General features: G+C 43.7%; 2 protein-coding genes across 2 annotated transcripts in view; both read left to right on the top strand.

Moving 5' to 3' along the window:
* The window catches only part of LOC129711937 (tubulin beta chain), a 248,856-nt gene that overhangs the window by 174,631 nt on the left and 51,968 nt on the right, over nt 1-22,257 (top strand). The gene's annotated exons all lie outside the window — the stretch shown is intronic.
* The window catches only part of LOC129711796 (uncharacterized), a 102,418-nt gene that overhangs the window by 57,290 nt on the left and 22,871 nt on the right, over nt 1-22,257 (top strand). Inside the window, exons 19-21 of the mRNA XM_055659731.1 lie at nt 11,525-11,573; nt 16,301-16,379; nt 18,199-18,411. Of these exons, the coding sequence (XP_055515706.1) occupies nt 11,525-11,573; nt 16,301-16,379; nt 18,199-18,411 (341 nt within the window). The remainder of the gene's footprint in view (nt 1-11,524; nt 11,574-16,300; nt 16,380-18,198; nt 18,412-22,257) is intronic.

Here is a 22,257-nt window from a genome sequence, read left to right on the forward strand (position 1 = left end):
ATGGGACTGATTGGCTGACGTGTATTTATTTCAATGCAAGAAATATTATGGGTAAAACAAATGAAGTGTATAACCTGGATTAGTCTGAGATCTATGACTCGGTTAAAATTTATAAAATCATGAGGGGCACAGATAGGGTGGATTGTCAGGGTCTTTTACCCAGGGTGGAAATGTCAAACAAAAAGGGCATCGCTTCAGATGGGAGGGGGAGTTCTCTTTCACAGAGAGTACAGGGTGCCTGGAATTCAACAATTGTCCCACACTTTCTGTACTTTGGCAGTTCAGGCGCTCATCTACAGTAGATACTTCTGCAATGCATTGGACAAAAGGGAGGTAGAAATAGCCTTTAACAGGCAATTTGATGTAAGGCTGGGAAAGTACAAGGGACTGTGAAACTACAGGCTCGGCGTTCCTGGGGCACTCACGTGGGTTACAAGTTGTAACTTACAACTGCACATAGGGTGGGGTGAAGTTCCACATTAGCTGTAAGAGAGATAAGGACAAGCAACACAGTGAAATTTGCATTATGGAATGACAAATAGCTCATCAGAGGAATCTTCAAGAGCAGTAAGTTCGTAACAATGTTTCTCTATATTGATGCTTTGTTATACAAGGGATTAATTGGAAATTACTTTATTATAAGATATGTTTATAATGATAACATTTATAACAAAGGTAAAACAGGAGCTTATTGTATTAGAGATTGAACTATAACATAGCATGCATTTATAACACAAAATGTTACATTTTAAACAAAGTTTATTAAAACTCATTTTGAAGCAGTTGTGGATTTTTGTAGTGTTGAAATCTAAGCTGTCAGTTCGCTGTAATGTTGATGTAATACAGCTTCCTTCAAGGTGCCGCAAGGCCTTTTAGACTTGTCATCAAACTATGTGGTTTGTAAAAAAAAAATGTGCAAAGCATGTTCTTGAACAACCACAGAGGAATTCAGTCCAATATCCAAGAAAATGCCGTTGTTTCCTCTCTAACCCCATAAAATGAATGAGCTGAAGATGTCCATTTGCCTTCAGTAGGCAGTAGATGTCACCAGTGGCAGTATGGTCATAGCCTTTCCTGCTACAAACCCCACTTGGTACTCAGCATCCCTTTCCTGCACTGTGTTGACGTGACCATCACAAACTTGACTGAGCCTGCGTTGTGGTGGGGTTTGGGTGGTGGAAAAGGGCATCAAATCGCAGCCATTTAGTCAAGTCAAGTCAAGTCACTTTTATTTATATAGCACATTTAAAAAACAACTCGTTGGCCGAAGTGCTTTACATTGGTGGAGGTACTAACACTATACTACAGTGGTTCATAGATTAAATACAAACATCACTACATACAATATAACCCTCGCTCAGAGGACATCAAGAAAGGCTTGGGAGTAGAGATGAGTTTTAAGTCTCGACTTAAAGGAGTCGATGGAGAGGGCAGTTCTGATGGGAAGAGGGATGCTGTTCCACAGTCTAGGGGCTGCAACAGCATTTTAGAGACAATATATGTGATGTTGGGGAAGGAATCGTAAAAAACAAAACTCAGAACCAGCACAGTGGCACAGCTGGTAGAGCTGCTGCCTCACAACGCCAGAGAACCTGGCTTCGATCCTGACCTCAGGTGCTGTCTGCGTGGAGTTTGCATGTTCTCCCTGTGACCACGCGAGTTTACTTCGTGCTCCAGTTTCTTCCACATCTCAAAGATGTGCTGCTTTGTAAGTTGTGTAGGAAGGAACTGCAGATGCTGGTTTAAACCGAAGATAGACACAAAAAGCTGGAGTAACTCAGCGGGGCAGGCAGTATCTCAGGAGAGAAGGAATGGGTGACGTTTCGGGTCGAGACCTTTCATCACAAAGCTATAAATTAACTAAGTTAATTACTCTCTGTAAAATTGCCCCTGGTGTGTAGGCAGTGGGATAACATGGAACTAGTGTTGATAGTTGATCGAAGGTCAACGTGGACTCGGTGGGTCAAAGGTCCTGTTTCCATGCTGTATCTCTAAACTAAACTAAACAGAACCATTAGAATCAATGCTGCAGATATATCAGAGAATGACAATCTGTCGTTTATTGACAGGAATTACAGCAAAAGAAAAACAACAATGTTGATGATGCTGTAAAACATAAAATACTGGGAACACTCCGTAGATTTCTTTCTGTTCATATCAGGACTGGTCATTTCTCGAGGCGTCCATCAGTGATTTTAGCCGAGTTTTTTCTCTCTCCATTAGTTCTTCCTGACCTGCTGGTCATGTCCCATGGCCCAGAGCAACATGTAGCACAGAGAAAGGAACAGACCAGCCTCCCATCTACTGCATCCACCCATTGGTCTCACCCTATAGGAGATAATCCCTATGATTCCTGTTATCCCCCCCCCATCCCCCATCTTCTCTGCAACCAAAATCATTACCATACAATGTGAAGAGTAGCGGCCCCAACTCCCTGGTGAAAATGCTCCATTCTGATGAAGGGTCATGGACCAGACTCACTAACTCTGAACAGAATGTTCTCCATTTTCCTATTCATGAGAGGAATGACAGGTTCCAGCGAGAGGAAGCAGATCTGGGATTCAGGAGTAAAATCCAGTGGGTGGTGATGGGCGCCTTTGGGATGAAAGTGAGGAATCTACTTTAAAGCAGCTTCCTGTCTGGCATTGAGCTGGAGAAACCATGTTACTGTGAGAATATCCAGTAGTGAGAGTTGCAACGGCAACAGTCACTACGTTGCCCAGTACTGCTCCGCTAACAGGGCATATCCAGGGAATTGGGATGGCACCGTGCCACAGCTAGTAGAATGAAGGGGAGATCTTGCCACAAATCTGTCGGAATTCTTCCAGGAAGATAATAGCAGGATAGACAAAGGAAGGTCGATGGATATTGTTTACTTGGATCTTCAGAAGGCCTTTGATAAGGTGCCACATGTGAAGCTGTTAAACAAGATGAGATCCCATTGTATTAGAGGGAAGAAACTAGTTTGGATATAAGATTGGTTGAATGGTAAAAGGCAAAGAGTGGGAATAAAGGAGGCTTTTTCTGGTTGACTGACGTTGACTAATGGAGTTCCGCAGGGGGTCGGTGTTGGGGCCTCTGCTCTTCACATTGTATGTTAATGATTTGGATGACGGAAATGAAGGCTTTGTGGCCAGGTTTGCGGCTGATATAAAGATAGGTGGAGGGGCAGGTAGTGTAGAGAAAGCAGGGAGTTTACAGAAGGACTTGGACGGGTTGGGAGAGTGGGTAAAGAAGTGGCAGATGGAATACAGCCATAGCAAAGTGTGCGGTCTTGCTCATTAACAGTAGGAATAAAGGCGTAGACTATTTTCTAAATAGGGAGAGGATTCAGAAAACAGAGGTGCAAAGGGACTTGGGAGTGCTGCTGCAGTATTCCCAAAAGGTTAATTTGCAAGTTTAATCGGTAGTAAGGAAGGAAAATGCAATATTAGCATTCATTTTGAGAGGACTAGAATATAAAACAGGGATGTAATGCTGAGGGTTTATAAGGCACTGGTCTGATCGCATTTGGAACATTGTGAGCAGTTTTGGGCCCCATTTCTGAGGAGGGATGTGTTGGCATTGAAGCCTGGTGATGATTGGGTTAAGGTATGTTGCACGTTTGATGGCTCTGGGCCTATACTTGCGGGAGTCTAGAAGGATGAGAGGGGGTTCTCATTGAAACTTACCAAACGATCAAAGGCCTGAGGAGATTGGAGGTTTCCAGCTGTGGGAGAGTCATGGACCAGAGAACACAGCGTCTGAATAAAAGGATGTACCTTTAGAAAGGAGATGAGGAAGAATTTTGTTAGGGTGTGATGAATCTGCGTAATTCAATTCATTGCTGGCTGTGGAGGCCAAGTCATTAGGTATTTTTGAAGTGGAGATTAACAGGTTCTTGAGTAGTGAGGGTGTGAAAGGTTGTGGGGAGATGGCAGGAAAATGTTTCCTCCGACATCCCAAAAAACGCGCGGGTTTGTAGGTTAATTGGCCTCTGTAAATTGCCCCAAGTGCATGGGGAGTCAATGAGGAAGTGGAATAATATAGAACTAATATGAACGGGTGACATTATAATGCGAATGGTTGACATGGACTCGGTGGGCCGAAGGGCTGTCTCTATCATAAGGCGACAGAGAATGAGGTTACTCGGGAAATTGATGAGGGTAAAGCAGTGGATGTTGTATATATGGACTTCAGTAAGGCCTTTGACAAGGTTCCTCATGGAAGGTTGGTTAAGAAGGTTCAATTGTTGGGTATTAATGGTTGAGTAGCAAGATGGATTCAACAGTGGCTGAATGGGAGATGCCAGAGAGTAATGGTGGATGGCTGTTTGTCAGGTTGGTGGCCAGTGACTAGTGGGGTGCCACAGGGATCTGTGTTGGGTCCACTGTTGTTTGTCATGTACATTAATGATCTGGATGATGGTGTGGTAAATTGGATTAGTAAGTATTCAGATGATACTAAGATAGGTGGCGTTGTGGATAATGAAGTAGATTTTCAAAGTCTACAGAGAGATTTAGGCCATTTGGAAGAGTGGGCTGAAAGATGGCAGATGGAGTTTAATGCTGATAAGTGTGAGGTGCTACATCTTGGCAGGACAAATCAAAATAGGATGTACATGGTAAATGGTAGTGAATTGAGGAATGCAGTTGAACAGAGGAATCTAGGAATAACTGTACACAGTTCCCTGAAGGCGGAATCTTGTGTAGATAGGGTGGTAAAGAAAGCTTTTGGTGTGCTGGCCTTTATAAATCAGAGCATTGAGTATAGAAGTTGGGATGTAATGTTAAAATTGTACACGGCATTGGTGAGGCCAATTCTGGAGTATGGTGTACAATTTTGGTTGCCTAATTATAGGAAGGATGTCAACAAAATAGAGAGCGTACAGAGGAGATTTACTAGAATGTTGCCTGGGTTTCAGCAACTAAGTTACAGAGAAAGGTTGAACAAGTTAGGCCTTTATTCTTTGGAGCGCAGAAGGTTAAGGGGGGACTTGATAGAGGTCTTTAAAATGATGAGAGGGATAGACAGAGTTGACATGGATAAGCTTTTCCCACTGAGTAGGGAAGATTCAAACAAGAGGACATGACTTGAGAATTAAAGGACAGAAGTTTAGGGGTAACATGAGGGGGAACTTCTTTACTCAGAGAGTGGTAGCTGTGTGGAATGAGCTTCCAGTGGAGGTGGTGGAGGCAGGTTCGATTTTATAATTTAAAAATAAATTGGATAGTTATATGGACAGGAAAGGAATGGAGGATTATGGTCTGAGTGCAGGTAGATGGGACTAGGGGAGAATAAGTGTTCGGCACGGACTAGAAGGGCCGAGATGGCCTGTTTCTGTGCTGTAATTGTTATATGGTTATATGGAGGCTGATGGTGTCATTCTGCTGGGAGCCAGCATGAACATGATTGGTTGAATGGTCTCTTTCTGTGTCATGTAGGAGATCATTGAACACCAAAACCATGCAGACACAGGAAATCTGAAATAAAATTGGAAAATCTTGGATGGACTCAGCAGATCAGGAAGCAGTTATAGAGACAGAAAGAGGGGTTATATTTCAGATTAATGGTCTTGCATCAAGAGATCTTATAGGTTATTTCCTTAAATGTAGTCTGTTTTACTCCACAGTATGGAGCTTGTACGTGTTCCTCGTGACCGTGTAGGTATTCCATGAGTGCTCCAGTTTTCTCCCACATTCCAAAGACATGCAGGTTTGTAGGTTAATTTGACTTCTGTAAATTGTAAATTGTCCCTAGTTTGTAGGATAGTGTTAGTGTACGGGATCGTTGGTTGCCATGGATTCAGTGGGTCGAAGAGCTTGCTTCCGCGCCGTATCTCTGAAACTAAAACTAAAAAAGATGCTGCCTGATCCAGCATTTTCTGTTTTCATTCGAGAAGCAATCAATATCATTTTAAGGAAGGACAATGATTTTCAAATGAGTAACAGTGTGGGGGACAGTATTGTGCAGAAAGGAGCTGCAAGGTACACAAAAAAGCTGGAGAAACTCAGCGGGTGCAGCAGCATCTATGGAGCGAAGGAAATAGGCAACGTTTCGGCCCGAAACGTTGCCTATTTCCTTCGCTCCATAGATGCTGCTGTACCCGCTGAGTTTCTCCAGCTTTTTTGTGTACCTTCGATTCTCCAGCATCTGCAGTTCCTTCTTAAACAAGGAGCTGCAAGTGCTGGTTTCTACCGAAGGTAGAATAAGTGCTGGAGTAACTCAGCGGGTCAGGCAACATCTCTGGAGAAAAAGGATGAAGTCTGAAGAAGGGTCCGATCCGAAAGGTCCCAGATCCTTTTACCTCCAGAGATATTGCCTGACCCACCGAGTTATGCCCCTGTCCCACTTAGGAAACCTGGATGGAAACCTCTGGAGACTTTGCGCCCCACCCAAGGTTTCCGTGAGGTTCCCGGAGGTTTTTGTCAGTCTCCCTACCTGCTTCCACTACCTGCAACCTCCGGCAACCACCCGCAACCTCCGGAAACCGCACGAAAACCTTGGGTGGGGTGCAAAGTCTCCAGAGGTTTCTGTTCAGGTTTCCTAAGTGGGACAGGGGCATAACTCCAGCACTTTGTGTCCATCTGGAAGACAGGATTATTCTGTTGAATTTCTATGCAGTTGCCCGCGCACGATCAGGCTGCTGCTTGTGGGATCCTGCTATTTTTTTTCTCCACGTTTCAGAAGTTCGACATGGCCGTTAGACAAGTTGGGGGCATTGTGGAGCTGTGAAAGGGGCTTCCCAAATGTAAGTCTTTCTCATTTGTCTGCTCTTCTTACGCTGTTTTGAGTTCTGCCACAGCTTTTATGAAAGACCAGTTACCTTTTCACTGCCAGTAACACAGGAAATGATTGATTCTTGTTCCACGAAACTCAACGCTGACAATTTCACTCGCCCTAAGATTCAGATGAATTGCGATACTTTTCCTGTGAAGCCCATACAGCTTTGCTCATGTGTGACTCAACTTCTTCCGGCAGCGGTATTATTAGAAGTGAGAGCAATGTGTGATCAGATATTGCACTGATGTATCGGTCTAGATCGTCCTCAAATTATCAGTGTGAGGTTTGAATAGTCAGCTCCACCTACATCAACCGACTCCAACTGGTCCAGAACGCAGCCGCCCGACTCATCACCCACACCAAATCCTGGCATCACATCACTCCAGTCCTCAAACAACTTCACTGTCTTCCCATCTCCCACCGGATCACCTACAAAATCCTTATCCTTACCTACAAAGCCCTCCACCATCTGGCCCCCCATATCTCACTGACCTCCTCTCCCCCTACCAACCCTCACGGTCCCTCAGATCCACATCAGCCGGTCTCCTCTCCATCCACAAGTCCAACCTCCGCAGTTTTGGGCACAGAGCCTTCTCCAGGGCAGCTCCCAGGCTCTGGAACTCCCCTCCCCAACTGATCCGCAATTCCATGTCCCTCACCATCTTCCAGTCCCGCCTCAAGACCCATCTCTTCACCTCTGCCTATCCTTAGCCCCACGTCCCCCTCCCTTTTCATCTGTGCATTAATTGCCTCATATTGTGTTTTGAATTGTATTCTGTCTTTACTTTGTGTACTAGTCATGTCTCTACTATTTATTTCATTCCCCTTACATGTTTTTCCTCTGCCTGCTAAATTTTTGTACGGTGTCCTTGAGACTCTTGAAAGGCGCCCATAAATAAAATGTATTATTATTATTATTATTATTATTATCTTTAAGCTTGGAGGACAAGTGCTCTGATGGTTCACATTCAGTAAAGTTGAGGGGGAGTCACTGAATGTAGGCTTTCAGCACTACAGCTGGAAGGATCTCAGTCCTTAGGCCTATACAACTTCAGATAGGAACAAGGAAATAAGATCTGAAATATATGAACCATCATTTGACATGGGCGAGGCGTCAGAAGACTGGAGGGTTAATGTTGTGCTCTATATTTACGAAGGGCTGCAAGTTAAAACCTAGGATCTATAGACCAGTGAGCCTTTGGTTGGCAAGTTAATGGAGAGGGATTCTGGAGGGATAAGATATAAAAATGCATTTTGATTATAAAGGGGCTGATTAGGGATAGTCAGCATGGTTTTATATATGGGAGATCATGTCCTATGAATCTGATAGAGATTTTTGAAGAAGTAATCAAGAAACTTAACTATGGTAAAGCTGTAAATGTATATATGGACTTCAGCAAGGCATTTGATAAGGTCCACATGGTCGTCTGCTCTGGAAGGTTAGACGCATGGGATCCAGGGAGAGCTAGCCGACTGGATAGAGAATTGGTTTCATGGAAGGGAGCAGAGGGTGATGGTGGGAGATTATTTTTTGTACTGAAGGGAAGTGACTAGTGCGGTGACTCAGGGATCAGTGCTGGGCCCATTGCTATCTGTGGTTTACATCAACAATTTGGATGAGAATTTATGCCCCTGTCCCACTTAGGAAACCTGAACGGAAAACTCTGGAGACTTTGCGCCCCACCCAAGGTTTCCGTGTGGTTGCCGGAGGTTGCAGGTGGTTGCCGGAGGTTGCAGGTAGTGGAAGCAGGTAGGGAGACTGACAAAAACCTCCGAAAAAATTTCAAACCTCTTGAAAAAATTCAATCGGAACCTGACCCAGAGGGTAGTGGGCATATGGAACGAGCTGACGGGGGAGGTAGTTGAGGCAGGTACTATAACAACATTTAAAAGAAATTTAGACAAAGGATGGGAAAGGTTTAGAGGGACGTGGGCCAAATGCAGGGTTAGTCCTGTGGTCGGCGTTGGGACGACGAGCTTGTTTCTGTGCTGTATGATACTATGACTTTATATGACAAATATTAGGAAAATCGAAGATTATAGGACAGTACAGGAAAGTGACACAGAGATTAAGATCAACCATGACCATGAAACATTAAACCTTGAAAGGCTTATTTGCGTTTATATCGTGTTTCTCTGGTCAATGGTGGTTGCAGCATTTTAGTCTTGCCTTTGCTATGCATTTACTGTGCTCTTCTATTGCGGAGGATATAATTGGAGCCATTCATTTCTGTTTAATGTGTAATTGTTTCCTGTAATTCATTGCTGAAGGTAGCAGGTCTGCCTGAGCAGGTTTACCTTCCTGATTCAGTTCATGGTCTTTGTGACCAGTCTTACAATAGCTGAATGTGATTTTGTTGTTCTAATGTTTGCCATAATATACACAAGTTCAGTGAGGTACGGTTACAGTGAAAGTCGTGTTTGCAGCATCATCGCTGGCATGTGGGTAATGGTATTGATATTGGTTTATTATTATCATGCGTACAGTGAAAAGCTTTGTTTGCCTGCAGCCCAGTCAAATCATCCGATACTATCAAGCCATTACAGAAGTATAGCAGGTGGTGCAAAGAGAAAAATATCAGAGTGCAGAATACAGTGTAGCGTCACAGCATTATAATGTTACAGTTACGGAGAAAATGAAGATACAAAAGTTGAAGGGCCACAGTGAGGTAAGTTGCGAGATCATTGCGATCCAATGTTGTGGTGATAGACAAATTGAAGAGGATCCAGTCATTTCAGAGACAAGAGTTGATTTGTGCCTCTACCAATCCTTCGTTGCTTTTCAATGCATTGGATGTAAGTGCGAGCAGATGGTAGTCATTGAGGCGCGCGTATAACAGATGCCCTTTTGAAGCAGATAGGAACCTGTGACTGCAGAAGTGAGAGGTTGAAGATGTCCTTGAATAATCCAGCCAGTTGGTCCATACCGAGTCTATAGCACTCGGTCAGTTTCACTTCCTGGGTTGGACACTGCATGGATTCACCCTTTTGAACAAAGCTCTGATGTCGGCCTCGGAGACTGAGGCCACAGGGTGGTCAGGGGCCGTGAGGACTCATGTGTGTTATTGTTCTTCCTTTTAAAGCGTGCATTGAAGGCGTTGAGGTCATTGAGCTCTAACTTGAATTGTTTACTCTGGAATGTCAGAGGCCGAGAGTTGACCTGAGTTTTACAAAATTATGGGAGGCACAGATAGTGTAAACTGTCAGAACCTTTGTCCTAGGTTGGCAATGTCAAAAACTAAAGGAATAGCTTTCAGACGAGAGGGATAAAGTTTAAAGGAAATGTACAATGCATATTATTTTGCACAGAGAGTGCTGGGCATCTGGAATGTGCTGCCAGGGCGTTTAGATAAGCACAAGGATATGCAGGTAATGCATGGACATGGATCACATGCAGGCAGATGAGATTAGTTTAAACTGACATCATGCTCGGCATGGACATCGTGGGCCTTGGGACCTGTTCCTGTGCTCTACTGTTCTATGTTCTAAGTGATGCATTATTGCCACACTGATGCATTTAGTTGGTTAAGTGCTCAAAAGATATTACTTAAATGCAAGAGTGTATTTTATTCTTAACCAATGCCCTCAACTTTTAAAGACCACTGCATTATTGCCACCTATGCTACCCTATTTCACCTTGTAAGAGCTGATAACATGGCAGCCCATCCATAGCTGTTGAGCGGCCATTTCAATGATGGTCTTCATTGTTAGGTGAACCTGGAGATGTTTCTCACGTGAGTTTCTTCACTCCTCATTGCACAATGGTTAGCTGCCCTCTAACCACACCCACCCCGCCCCACCCCTTCATCCAGATGATAACGGCTGAGGGAGGAACAGAGCAGATCACCAGGTTATGGCAGAATACAAGTCTGCTGTTACTAATTCTGCACTGCCTTTTGGATAAACAATTTTGGTCGGACCATCTCAACAATGGCTGGTGGTCGTCATTCCCACCAATATTGCTGTCTGCAAAAGGTACATTCGTGAGGATGAGATCAAAGGCTCTTCTCTTTTCTTTTTGGACCTGCTATGGGTCAATCTGGCAGCTCTACCCTTCATCATGCAGCCAACGTGGTCAGTGGTGGTGCCATGAACTCTATTCTCTGTCCTTCCCTACTCACAATGTTTCTTCCAAGTAGTGTTCAAGATGGAGGAGTTCTGATTCATCAGACATGAGAGGGCAATGGGGGGGGATTGACAGAGTAGCCTCCCAAGCTGCTTGCATTTGGGATGTTGCAGGAAACTAGAGCACTCAGTGGTAAACTGAGAAAATCAACGGTAAAACATGCAAACTCTGTCTTGATAGCATCGGAGGTCAGGATTGAACCTGGGCAGTGAGTTAGCAGCTCCTTCCTTTGGCGATGAGGATGGTGTGGCATTTCCAAGTAAAGTCAAAACAAATTAATGTGACAATGGTTTTGCCAGTGCTAATTTCTCCAATTTCTAGGCACTAGATTATGCTTGTAGCAACCTCATACGTGCAAAGGACCAATGAAGTTGTGTAACTGAATTCTGCCGGTACGATTTCTGTCGCAAAAACAGCTGATGCCTAGCCAACTGAAGCTTGATTCTATGTGGTTAAAGTAGGTTGAGAAATTTTGCTTTCCTCTTGCACTTCTTGCCTCGACCAGTCTTTTGTTAGAACCTCCCTTACATTTTTTTTTTTTTTGTTTCATTTCCCCCTCAAAAACCTGTCAGATCAGTAAACCGTGCTTTCTCTGGGCTACGCGGTTGCTCAGCTCTGAACTCTTTCACATGACAGCAACGCATCAAAGCACAACCTCCTACACCTGCACTTCATGGTAACACTGGTAAGTAGCTTTACTTATACTTCACATTGACTTAACATCTGTAAGAAGCAATCTAGACATGGAGAGGCATTTATAGCACAATAGACGCCATTCTGTGCGAGCTTATCTTGGAGTGTCTGTTCCTAGTTGGGGTTCACTTGTAGTCAAGAGTCAGTTCGGTAAATGATCCCTCGTTGAGTTGTCAGAATTGAGGAACTGAACTGGCTAAGTTTAGAGCAGAGAGGAAGCAGAATATGCTGGGGATGCCCAGGCAACTTAAAGTTGCATCTAGAGCAGCAGCAGGCTGAGGGCCAGGGGATGGTTGCCCCACTCGGTGCAGCAACACTCTGGTATACGTTGACTGTGATGCAGAGTGTGCAGTCATAATGTTCCAGCCGCACCAATTTCAGACTGAGACACAGCAATAGAGGCCAAATGCCTGCTTGAATAAATCTGCTTGGTTCCTGAGGTCCGAGGGACCAGAGAAGACATTTTCAGATCTTGTTCCTCCTCACTGAGTCATAGAATCAAGTTAAATAGAAACAGGCCCTTCAGCCCATCATAGCAATCCTGACCAAAGATAAACACAAAATGCTGGAGTAACTCAGCCGGACAGGCAGCATCTCTGGATAGAAGGAATGGTCGACATTTCAGACAGTTAGTCTGAGTTACTCCAGCATTTTGTGTCTATCTTTGGTGTAAACCAGCATCTGTAGTTCATTCTTACACATATCAATTCTGATCATTGAGTTTCTAGTTATACTAATCCCATTTCCCTGTAGCCTTTTTGATGCTTTAGTTGGTTAAGTGCTCAAAAGATATTACTTAAATGCAAGAGTGTATTTTATTCTTAACCAATGCCCTCAACTTTTAAAGACCACTGCCACATGAGCTCACCTTCAAATTCTTGTCCTTACACTCCCACCCACTTGCTTCAAATAATCCACCATCCCTTGTCTTCAATATATTCACTCTTATTTCTACCCGAAACTTCCTGAATCTCAGAGCCCTGCAATCTCTCACTGTGTAGATAATATCTTTTTATGACTTTAATAATTTATGTGATAATTGCTGTACCTGTAATAATTGCTGACTTTATATGCTGCATGTTATTCTGCATTTACCAGATATTTGCCAACATCCATTCTACGTCCCTTTGCAATCTCCTTATGTCCCTTTCACAACATATATTTGAATCATCAGCAAATTTCACCTTGCCCTTCGGTGCATCGATTCAAGTCGTGTAGAAAAATTGCAAAACGCTGAGGCCCCATCAACAATGCCAGTTGGAAAATCACTTGTTACATCTTACCAACCAGAACAAGACCCTAGTACACAAAAATGCTGGAGAAACTCAGCGGGTGCAGCAGCATCTATGGAGCGAAGGAAATAGGCAACGTTTAGGGCCGAAACCCTCCTTCAGTCTGAAGAAAGGGTTTCGGCCAGAAACTTTGCCTATTCCCTTCGCTCCATAGATGCTGCTGCACCCGCTGAGTTTCTCCAGCATTTTTGTGTACCTTCGATTTTCGCAGCATCTGCAGTTCCTTCTTAAACAGAACAAGACCCTTCTGTCACTGCTAATACTCTACCTGCCAGACCATGAGCTTCTATGTTTAGTAGTAACCTTTCATGTAACGCATTGTGAAATGTCTTCTGAAAATCTCCGTTACACCCGGCACTTAAATTGCAGCATCTTTTAAATTGTTTGAATATAACTTCCCTTTAACAAGATGATGATTAATTTTGCCTGATTATCTTGATCTTTTCCAAGTATCCTCCGTAATGTTTTTAACAATAGCATCTAACATTTTGTTGTGATTCATGTAAACGAGGTGATGGTATCATGCTGGGAAAAATAAGGCCCATTAAAGTGTATCGCTCACACAGACCAGTATTGAAAATCTCTCGATGTACAAACAAGTCCAGTTTCTGGGTATTTAAATATAATTGTGAGAAATTGTTGAGGAATCTCCAGGACAAAGGAGAGTGAGCATTTAATTGCTATAAAGCCCTCGTTAAATAAGACTTCCAAGGAACCAGTAGGGGGGATGAAACATGAGACATAGAGACGTGAAGGAATAATTCACAAATTGGATTCAATGCCAAAAAAATGGCAGAATCATTAGGATGGTTTCAGAATAATTCAGTAAAAACAAAATGAATTATGAATTAGTGACGGTTAATTGGAAAATATGTTGCCAAGTACAGGAGATCCTCTTCCATTTATGGAACGACCATTCAACACAAACGCTTTATCTGTGTTACTTTAATCCTCTTCATGAACTTCTAAAAATCAACGGGTTTGGATCAGGACAAACAAAGGCCAATTGGACGCAGTTAATGCTGTAAATCAAACCACATGAGATTGTCTGGATAGAAATAACCAAATAGACAAAATGGGTTCATGAAAGGAAAGGGCCACAACAGGTCCAGACCTGAAGCGTCACCTATACATGTCCTCCACAGATGCTGCCTGACCCGATGAGTTACTCCAGCACTTTGTGTTCTTTAGTGTAAACCAGCTTCCGCAGTTCCTAGTTTCTGCCTTATTTAATTTGTTGTTTTTTGATGCATATGTAACACAGGAGCTTAATCGGATAAATGTGGGTGCAGAGAGTAACATAAGCGGAGAAATGCAATCAATTACCTTTTTTTTTATCACAGCACTATACCATCAGAAATTGTTTAACCTCCCTGATAACCACCTCCTCCCCACCTGCCCACCAAGTGAGACACAATGATTGCCATTTCCAGGCTGTTTGGCATCACATCTGAAAGCTGCTCCAGTACTAAGGGACTACTCCAGCACCAGGGCCCCTAACCTGATTTGTGCTTTAGTGATGCATAGGTTCGTACCGTCCCCTATGCAATGCTCCTTTGGAAGCATGAGGAGGGGAATGGGTCCTAGTTTTCCTCGAAGCAAGCTTTGTTAGGGACTCTTAGTGTCAAAGTTCGTCTCTTAAAAAGCAGATAGCAACAAAATTGTTAAAGGTGAACCTTGGCAATCTTTAATTAATTTGCCAGATGGGAGTGGCAAGAGCTACAATGAGAACAAACATTGCTCAGTGCTTCTTGGACTCCACTCACAGAACAAAGGAAAGTTAGGGCAATTATATATTTTTCTTATCAGTAAAACACTCCTACCAAGTCTGAATATGGCATGACTGAACGATTGAAATAGGCCTTCAGAATATAGGAAAAACAGGGCCCAATCGAGCTCATCCAATAACAAGTTATAACTTATCTCTGGAGCGTCAGCTATTGTTTTTCCATCTTGGCTTCTTTATGGCTATGAAAGAAGCACATGTTATTCCGCAGGATTCCATCTTAATGTCTTTATTAAAAAGACAACCTGTCTCCATATTGTGTTCCATATAATTTGCAAAGTCATTCAGACTTGGCACCGAGCCATTCTTTTGTTCCACTAGACCATGCTTTTGTAGAAGTACGACTCCATTTTGTAAACTATATTAAATTTGACTATTAGCTCTTTCATTAGGACAATTGTGTTTAGAAGTGAAATAAATGCAGAAAACGAGAAACTTTCCATAAGCCAGGATGCATTTAGAAGGAATTTACTTGTAAGTCTGTGTCACTGGACTGCTGTTACCTGCCTTGACACTTTGCACTCCCTCCACCAGTGTTCGATGAATCCCACTTCTCCAATACTCTGATCTCAAACCTACACCTCCTGACACTCCAATCTACCGCCCATCATGCCAACCACAACAACTCCTGAGACCACGATTGAGGCCCCAGTCGTCAAGCTCAATCCCCCCCCACACCACAGCTGACCCTGATCACAAGCCTTCATCCTACACGACCTCTCTCGCCCGCAGCATCACAAAGTGCAGCCTCCCCGGAGAATTTCCAGTCCACACCCAGAAGGCTGGTTTACCCTGGCTGCTGACTTCTCTCCCCAACAATCTGCCAGATCTGAAAATATGCAGTGTCCATTGTGGACCAGAGGGCACCCAGGAATAATGTGGTTAATAGTGTCCTGCTGCTAGTCTAGCGGACATCTAGCCTGTTGCGCAAGAGGATGGAGGATGGAAGCAGACGTTGCTGAGTAGGTTTCATATTTTTTTCCATTTTCTTGCAAACCTGACCTCACTTTGAGTGACCTCAGATCTCTCTACTCTGCTACCTTATTCTTTAAGGCCCCATTTTACATCCAAATGTTCCCAGCTGATGATGACAATCCCTGTATCTGCACTCCTGTGTTCTGTAAGTCAGATGATTAGATCAAAATGCAAAATGTTTCTGCAGTTCAAGTTGCGCAGAATTGTTGTTGGAGTTGCACAGAATTGTTGAAACAAATCTATTAGAAACTGCTGACTCCTTGAACCTTGGGAAGAACAGCTTTTGCACTCAGGGTTAGAACTGACTACAGCTAACTTGGACCTGATGTGAACCAAACCCGTATTTAGACAGAGGTAACGAGGTAATGCCAATAGGGCCCCCTGGGATCAGGAGCAGTAAGGCAGGGTCACACTGAGTGAATGGGTTTAGGCCAATGGGATGAAGGCCAGAGAGAGATGGTCAAAGTATACGTACCGATAAATTAAACTTGTACGGTAGTGTAGTGTGGATTTTTAGTTTGTCTTGGTAGTTTTGTCACCTCCTGCCTGAAGATGTAACAACTGTAAGCTTTGAACAAGGAAGCCTTGAAACCCACCACTGGACTCTGAAACATCCATGACAATAAGATATGTTATAACACAGGTGATTTCGCACGGCTGGGTTAGAGACATACCGACGGCATCGGGATTTGCCTGGCAGCTGAGAACATCAGTCTCATTATCATGGCGCACATCAAGTCAACAGGTAACATCGAGATATACCACTCAAAATATTTTGCTCATTGGCAACAAGGTGAAGGATGGGCGGGTGTCCCAGACAAGGGGGAGGACCCTTAGACCACTGGAAAAGCTGCAACAACCCAGTGGCCAAGTGTGGACCTTGACCATTTCTCCCAAGGATTTGGTTTAGCCCCTGTGGCCTGGCAGAAGACGGGCAGGTAGGTGGTCGATTACAGGATCATTGAAAAATTCATATGCCAACCAGCCAAGTTTTGCAGATGGATAAAGCATCCACCCAAAGCAGCCCATAGCTTCTGAACGTCATTTAATATCAATGGCAGCTGAAAATAATTCTGCCTGAAATGGAACATGGCAGCCACAAAGATTGATGGATCATGGGCAACAATCATTACCTCTATTTCCAAATCCTTGGGAGAAATGGTCAAGGCCCACACTTGGCCACTGGTTTAGTAAAGGGCAGAACAAGATCTAGAGACAGAAAAGGCCCTTGCACGCTCAATTTTCTGTTGCAAGACCATGGGAAAGCTGAATAGTTTACCAACTCCCCTTGCACTTCCCTCCTTATAGCCCCACAAGAAGTCTGGCCACTAGTTCCTCTTCACCTGCTGGTTTCCTGCTGTTTTTCGCTTGGTTTCGGTGGAAAGCAGAAAGGCAACATTTAAATGAGACTCCTTTAGGTACAGTATTTTTCTCACACCAATGTCAGGAGATACATATTATTATAGGATAATCATGGACAATTGGCAACCTCACGGATTGTGGATTTACTCTTCCTGCAGTTATCCTGACTGGCGATGCTATTCTATTAAATGAAATTAGGCTCAGACTACACAGGAGTAACATCCCTGACAGTTGCGGAAACCAACAGGCTTTCATTGAAGCACAATGAAATTCAACTGACACGCAGAGCAACTGAACCTGGTATTGTGCTGATACCATAAACAGTGAGAGTGAAAACGTGTGCATGGGGAATGTAAAATAGTTGGCATTGATTTGCTGTCCGCTATGCGACATAATTCACTAATCGATTCATGGGACCGAAACATTGGGTATGCATAAAAAAGGCAATCAACAGCATTCTGCCTTTGAATTCTGATCTGTTATCTATTTCACCCCCAACCCGTCAAACCCTCTACTTACACTTAACGCAATGATCCTGATGAAGAGCTTTCCTGATGTGCACAGTGGAATGTTCTCCTTTTGATAAATGGAGATCCTGCACTTGATAATCTTCCACAAGTTCCTTTGAAAGGACACACACTCAGAGCGGCAGTGATGAGGAAATCCCTCAAATCCCCATTGGAATCCAAAATGAAGAGGGAATTGTGATTCTGAGCATCTCCAGCAAGGTGACCAGTTGTTGCGCTCACTTTAAAGCGAGGGGCCATATGTGACCCATTTGGTACACTTTTCCACATCCTGTATTAAATCACTGACTACACGATGATAGGATCTCAGTGACTGGGATGTTCTGATGTTATAGAAGCAAGTAAATGTGACTTTAACTGTGACAGGTTTGCTTGATGTAATTGTCATAAATAGTCCATGTCATATCCAATTGAGTGAGCTGCATGTAAACACTGGGCACATTATTCACAACCCATCTCTGCCCCTGACCTCTCAGCTACAGACCAATCTTGCAAGTCTTTATTTGCATCATAGGTAGCACCCAAGGACTGGCTTTGCACCACAACATAGTATCCCACACTCTGTTACTTCAGTTTGAGGATGAAAGAGCAACCATGTTATCTTTCGACGCTCCCTCGCGATGCTCTTCCAACTCTTGTTTGCAAACCTCACTGACATCTCCGTTCCTGGTGCAGATTCCAGAAATTTTGCCTCGGAGTTGCTGAGATCTGTGAATGAATGCCGGAAGAGGCACGGAGCAGAAGCGCTGATCCTGAACCCAACCGTCAGTGAGAAGGCGGAGAAATGGGCGGCGCATCTGGTGAAGTCCAGGACACTGAAGCACAGCGACACACAGCTTGGGGAGAATATCTGGTGTCAGCAAGGCTCGGTCAGTCGGCCAGTCACAGGTATGATATCTCAGGCTGAAAACAAGCTGCTGGAGCAAATCAATGGGCCAGGCAGGGTCCGTGGAGGGAAATGGACCTAAAGTAGGGTACCGACCCAAAACACCATCCCCCCTCCACAGATGCTGCCTGACCGTGAGTTCCTCTGGCAGCTTTTTTGTTTGCTCAAGCTTCCAGCGTCTGCAGTCTCTTGTGTATTTGGGTACGATACGTCACTGTCTAACATAGAAACATAGAAAATAGATGCAGGAGTAGGCCATTCGGCCCTTCGAGCCTGCACCGCCATTCAATATGATCATGGCTGATCATCCAACTCAGTATCCTATACCTGCCTTCTCTCCGTAACCCCTGATCCCTTTAGCCACCAGGGCCACATCTAATTCCCTCTTAAATATAGCCAATGAACTGGCCTCAACTACCTTTTGTGGCAGAGAATTCCACAGATTCACCACTCTCTGTGTAAAAAATGATTTTCTCATCTCGGTCCTAAAAGACTTCCCTCTTATCCTTAAACTGTGACCCCTTGTTCTGGACTTCCCCAACATCAGGAATAATCTTCCTGCATTTAGCCTGTCCAACCCCTGAAGAATTGTGTAAGTTTCTATAAGATCCCCCCCTCAATCTTCTAAATTCCAGCGAGTACAAGCCGAGTCTATCCAGTCTTTCTTCATATGAAATACCCCAGGAATCAGTCTGGTGAACCTTCTCTGTACTTCCTCTATGGCAAGAATGTCTAACACACTGGCACACTGTTTCCTGGTTGCTCACAGTGGGAGAGCAAACAATAACTTTAGTTTTTGCAGAGTGCCTTTGACAAAGTATTAAAGGTACCACATGGGAAGATCACCAAACAAGATTTGATCATGTAAGGAGATATTGAGATGAACAAAAGCTTTGAAGGAAACTTTAGACAGCAACTTTGGCGAGGAGCAACAGGTGATTAGCTTGAAGCAGGAAAATTCAGAACTTAGAAGCATGATCACCAATGGTTAGGTGATTAAAAATAAGCGATTCCCAAAATGCCAGCAATGGAGATGGATCACAATAAAGACACAAGGAACTGCAGATGCTGTTTAACAAAAAAAAACAAAGAATGCTGGATAACTCAGTGGGTCAGGTTGCATCTCTGGAGAAGATGAATAGGTGACGTTTTGAGCCAGGGTCATTTTTCAGACTCCTACAGGTAGGGACCCTTCTTCAGTTTGTCCAAGACCTATGATGTATTGTAGCTGTAGATCTGGAAGTGATTGCAGAAATCAAGACAAGTGAGGAAGTAATTTGAAAATAAGTATGAGAATTTATATTGAGTTTGTATATGTAAGATGGTAACCTCTCGGATATATGAACCTGTCGCTTGCATAACCCGAGATCTGTGGGCTGTTCTGAAGTTCTACTGAAACTCCTGCAACTGATTCTTCTCCATCCTAAAATAAACTTATTTGCTCTATTTCATCCTTACTTGCTGAAATGACATTGTTGCCCACGATCCATCAACTTCCACACAGCATCCACGATATGATTAGTACAGGTGTCTGGGGTTATGGGGAGAAGGCAGGAGAATGGGGTAGGATGGAGAGATAGATCAACCGTGATTGAACGTCAGAGTAGACTTGATGGGCCAAATGGTCTAGTACTGCTCCTATCACCTATGAACCTATAAACTTATGATATAACAATGCTCAACACCCTCAGTCAAGTACATATCCAGATTTTGAGGTTATGATCATTGAAGACCACTGCAGTAACCAGACTGTGTGATGACAGACACACAGAGTAATCTGACTTCTCGCCCTGATTCCGATTGTGCAAAAGGTAAATGAGTCTGAGCAAGGCCAATAGCCAGAACTATTATAGAGCTGATTCGGTGCCTTTACTGCTACTGGCCTCATAGCAATTGGAGAAGGCCACTCAGCCTCCGTACTCATCGGGATGATTTAGTCAGATTGTGGCTAATCTGCAGAAGCAACATAAACAGTTTACTTGGAAATACAAGAAACAAGTTCATGGCAGAAAATTAATGGAAAGGAAACAAATAGATTTGCATGCAAGGAGTCTAAACGGATAAAGTGGGAGGAAATCTTATACCAGACGAGTTAAGCTGTTTGCACAGCGATGCACACACTGTTTGAATTAAAACAGGGGAGCTGGAACATTGTAGACTTCAGGAAGGCGGCACGCACACCCCCATCCACATTAACGGGACGGAGGTGGAACGTGTTTCTAGCTTCAGGTTCCTGGGAGTCAACATCTCCGATGACCTCTCTTGGACCCACAACACCTCTACTCTGATCAAGAAGGCTCATCAGCGTCTCTTCTTCCTGAGAAGACTGAAGAAGGTCCATCTGTCTACTCAGATCCTGGTGAACTTCTACCGCTGCACCATCGAGAGCATCCTTACCAACTGCATCACAGTATGGTATGGCAACTGCTCTGTCTCCGACCGGAAGGCAATAGGGTGGTTGCATCACCGGTTCCACGCTCCCCTCCATTTTTAAATGCGGAGGGCGCTCAAGCCAAAACAATGGACTGTTTACCCTCCTACCACGGGAGGCGTGGTCTCTCCGTTGCCGAACCAGCAGGTGATAACAGCTTCTTTCCGGCCGCTGTACTCTACTTTACCTCGGTGAAATCCCCCCCCCCCCCCCCGGACACTTATTTTTTTTAATCAAAATCGCTTGCTATGTCGCTCTTCAAAGGAGATGCTAAATGCATTTCGTTGTCTCTGTACTGTACACTGACAATGACAATTAAAATTGAATCTGAATCTGAATCTGGAGGCAAACATGTTATGGGATGAACCACACATTGTACAGCATGCTGAAACGTGCTTCAGTAAAATGAGGACTGGGGATTAAATATTGCAACACATTTTTTAAATAAAGAAACAATGGACAGTGGTTATTAGTGATAACACTATGCCTATATTTTAAAAAGCACTAATACTATAGGAAGCTCCGTCCTCTGTTACGAACTGTGGCAGTGTGGAAGGCTTCAGTGTGGGCCTTCATTCAATGTCATTGCTCATGCATGGCAGTTCTCATGCATTTAATTAAATTGTCACGAAGTTGCCTTTTCCATAGATATTGTGATAAAATGCAAACGCATCGAATAAAAAGGCATTGCATTGCAATTCCAAACCAATTTGTCCTGAACAAATCTTTGCTGCCTTTTATTTATTACACCACTTTTCTAACTGTCAGTTAATTTTGCCTCAGAATGATTTTTGGTAACCTTTTTAGCACTGACATCTTGATGGCTGCTATGTTATCGAAGTCTTTTTTTAAAGTGAAGTGTATCGTGTGTAATGCTCTCTGGACTTCCCAGTTCATCGACACATCCTACACATCACTGATATATACTTTCTCAGTTCCTTTCAAGCAACCACTGTTCAGCCAATCTATCGCCTCAATCCCACTGCACTCTCCCAATAACACAGTGACTGGAAACGTACACAGCACTTTCTCCAAGGCCCAGCCAGGATTTATCCAGCTCCACAACAAACTCCCTGCTCCTACATTCTATGCCTCTGCACTACTCAGTATCCTATCACAAGCGGTCTATTGGGGACATAACAGATAGCAGATGCTGGAATCTGGAGCAAAAAAAACAAACTGCTGAAGGATGTCAATGGATCAGTCAGCGATTTCAGTGGAAATGGCAATTGATGTTTCGGGTCAAGATCCGGCATTTGTACTGCTCTTGTGCATCATCTGACTCCCCCACCTACAAATCCTCTTGTTCATTCATAGTCAATTGCACTTACCACATTTCTGTCCACCTGATACAATCAGCATCTCTCTAAAATCTATACCTTTCTTCCTACCTCACCCATGCCTTCTTCCACAAAGG

Source organism: Leucoraja erinacea, chromosome 31, assembly GCF_028641065.1.
Source record: "Leucoraja erinacea ecotype New England chromosome 31, Leri_hhj_1, whole genome shotgun sequence".
Taxonomy (NCBI): Eukaryota; Metazoa; Chordata; class Chondrichthyes; order Rajiformes; family Rajidae; genus Leucoraja; species Leucoraja erinaceus.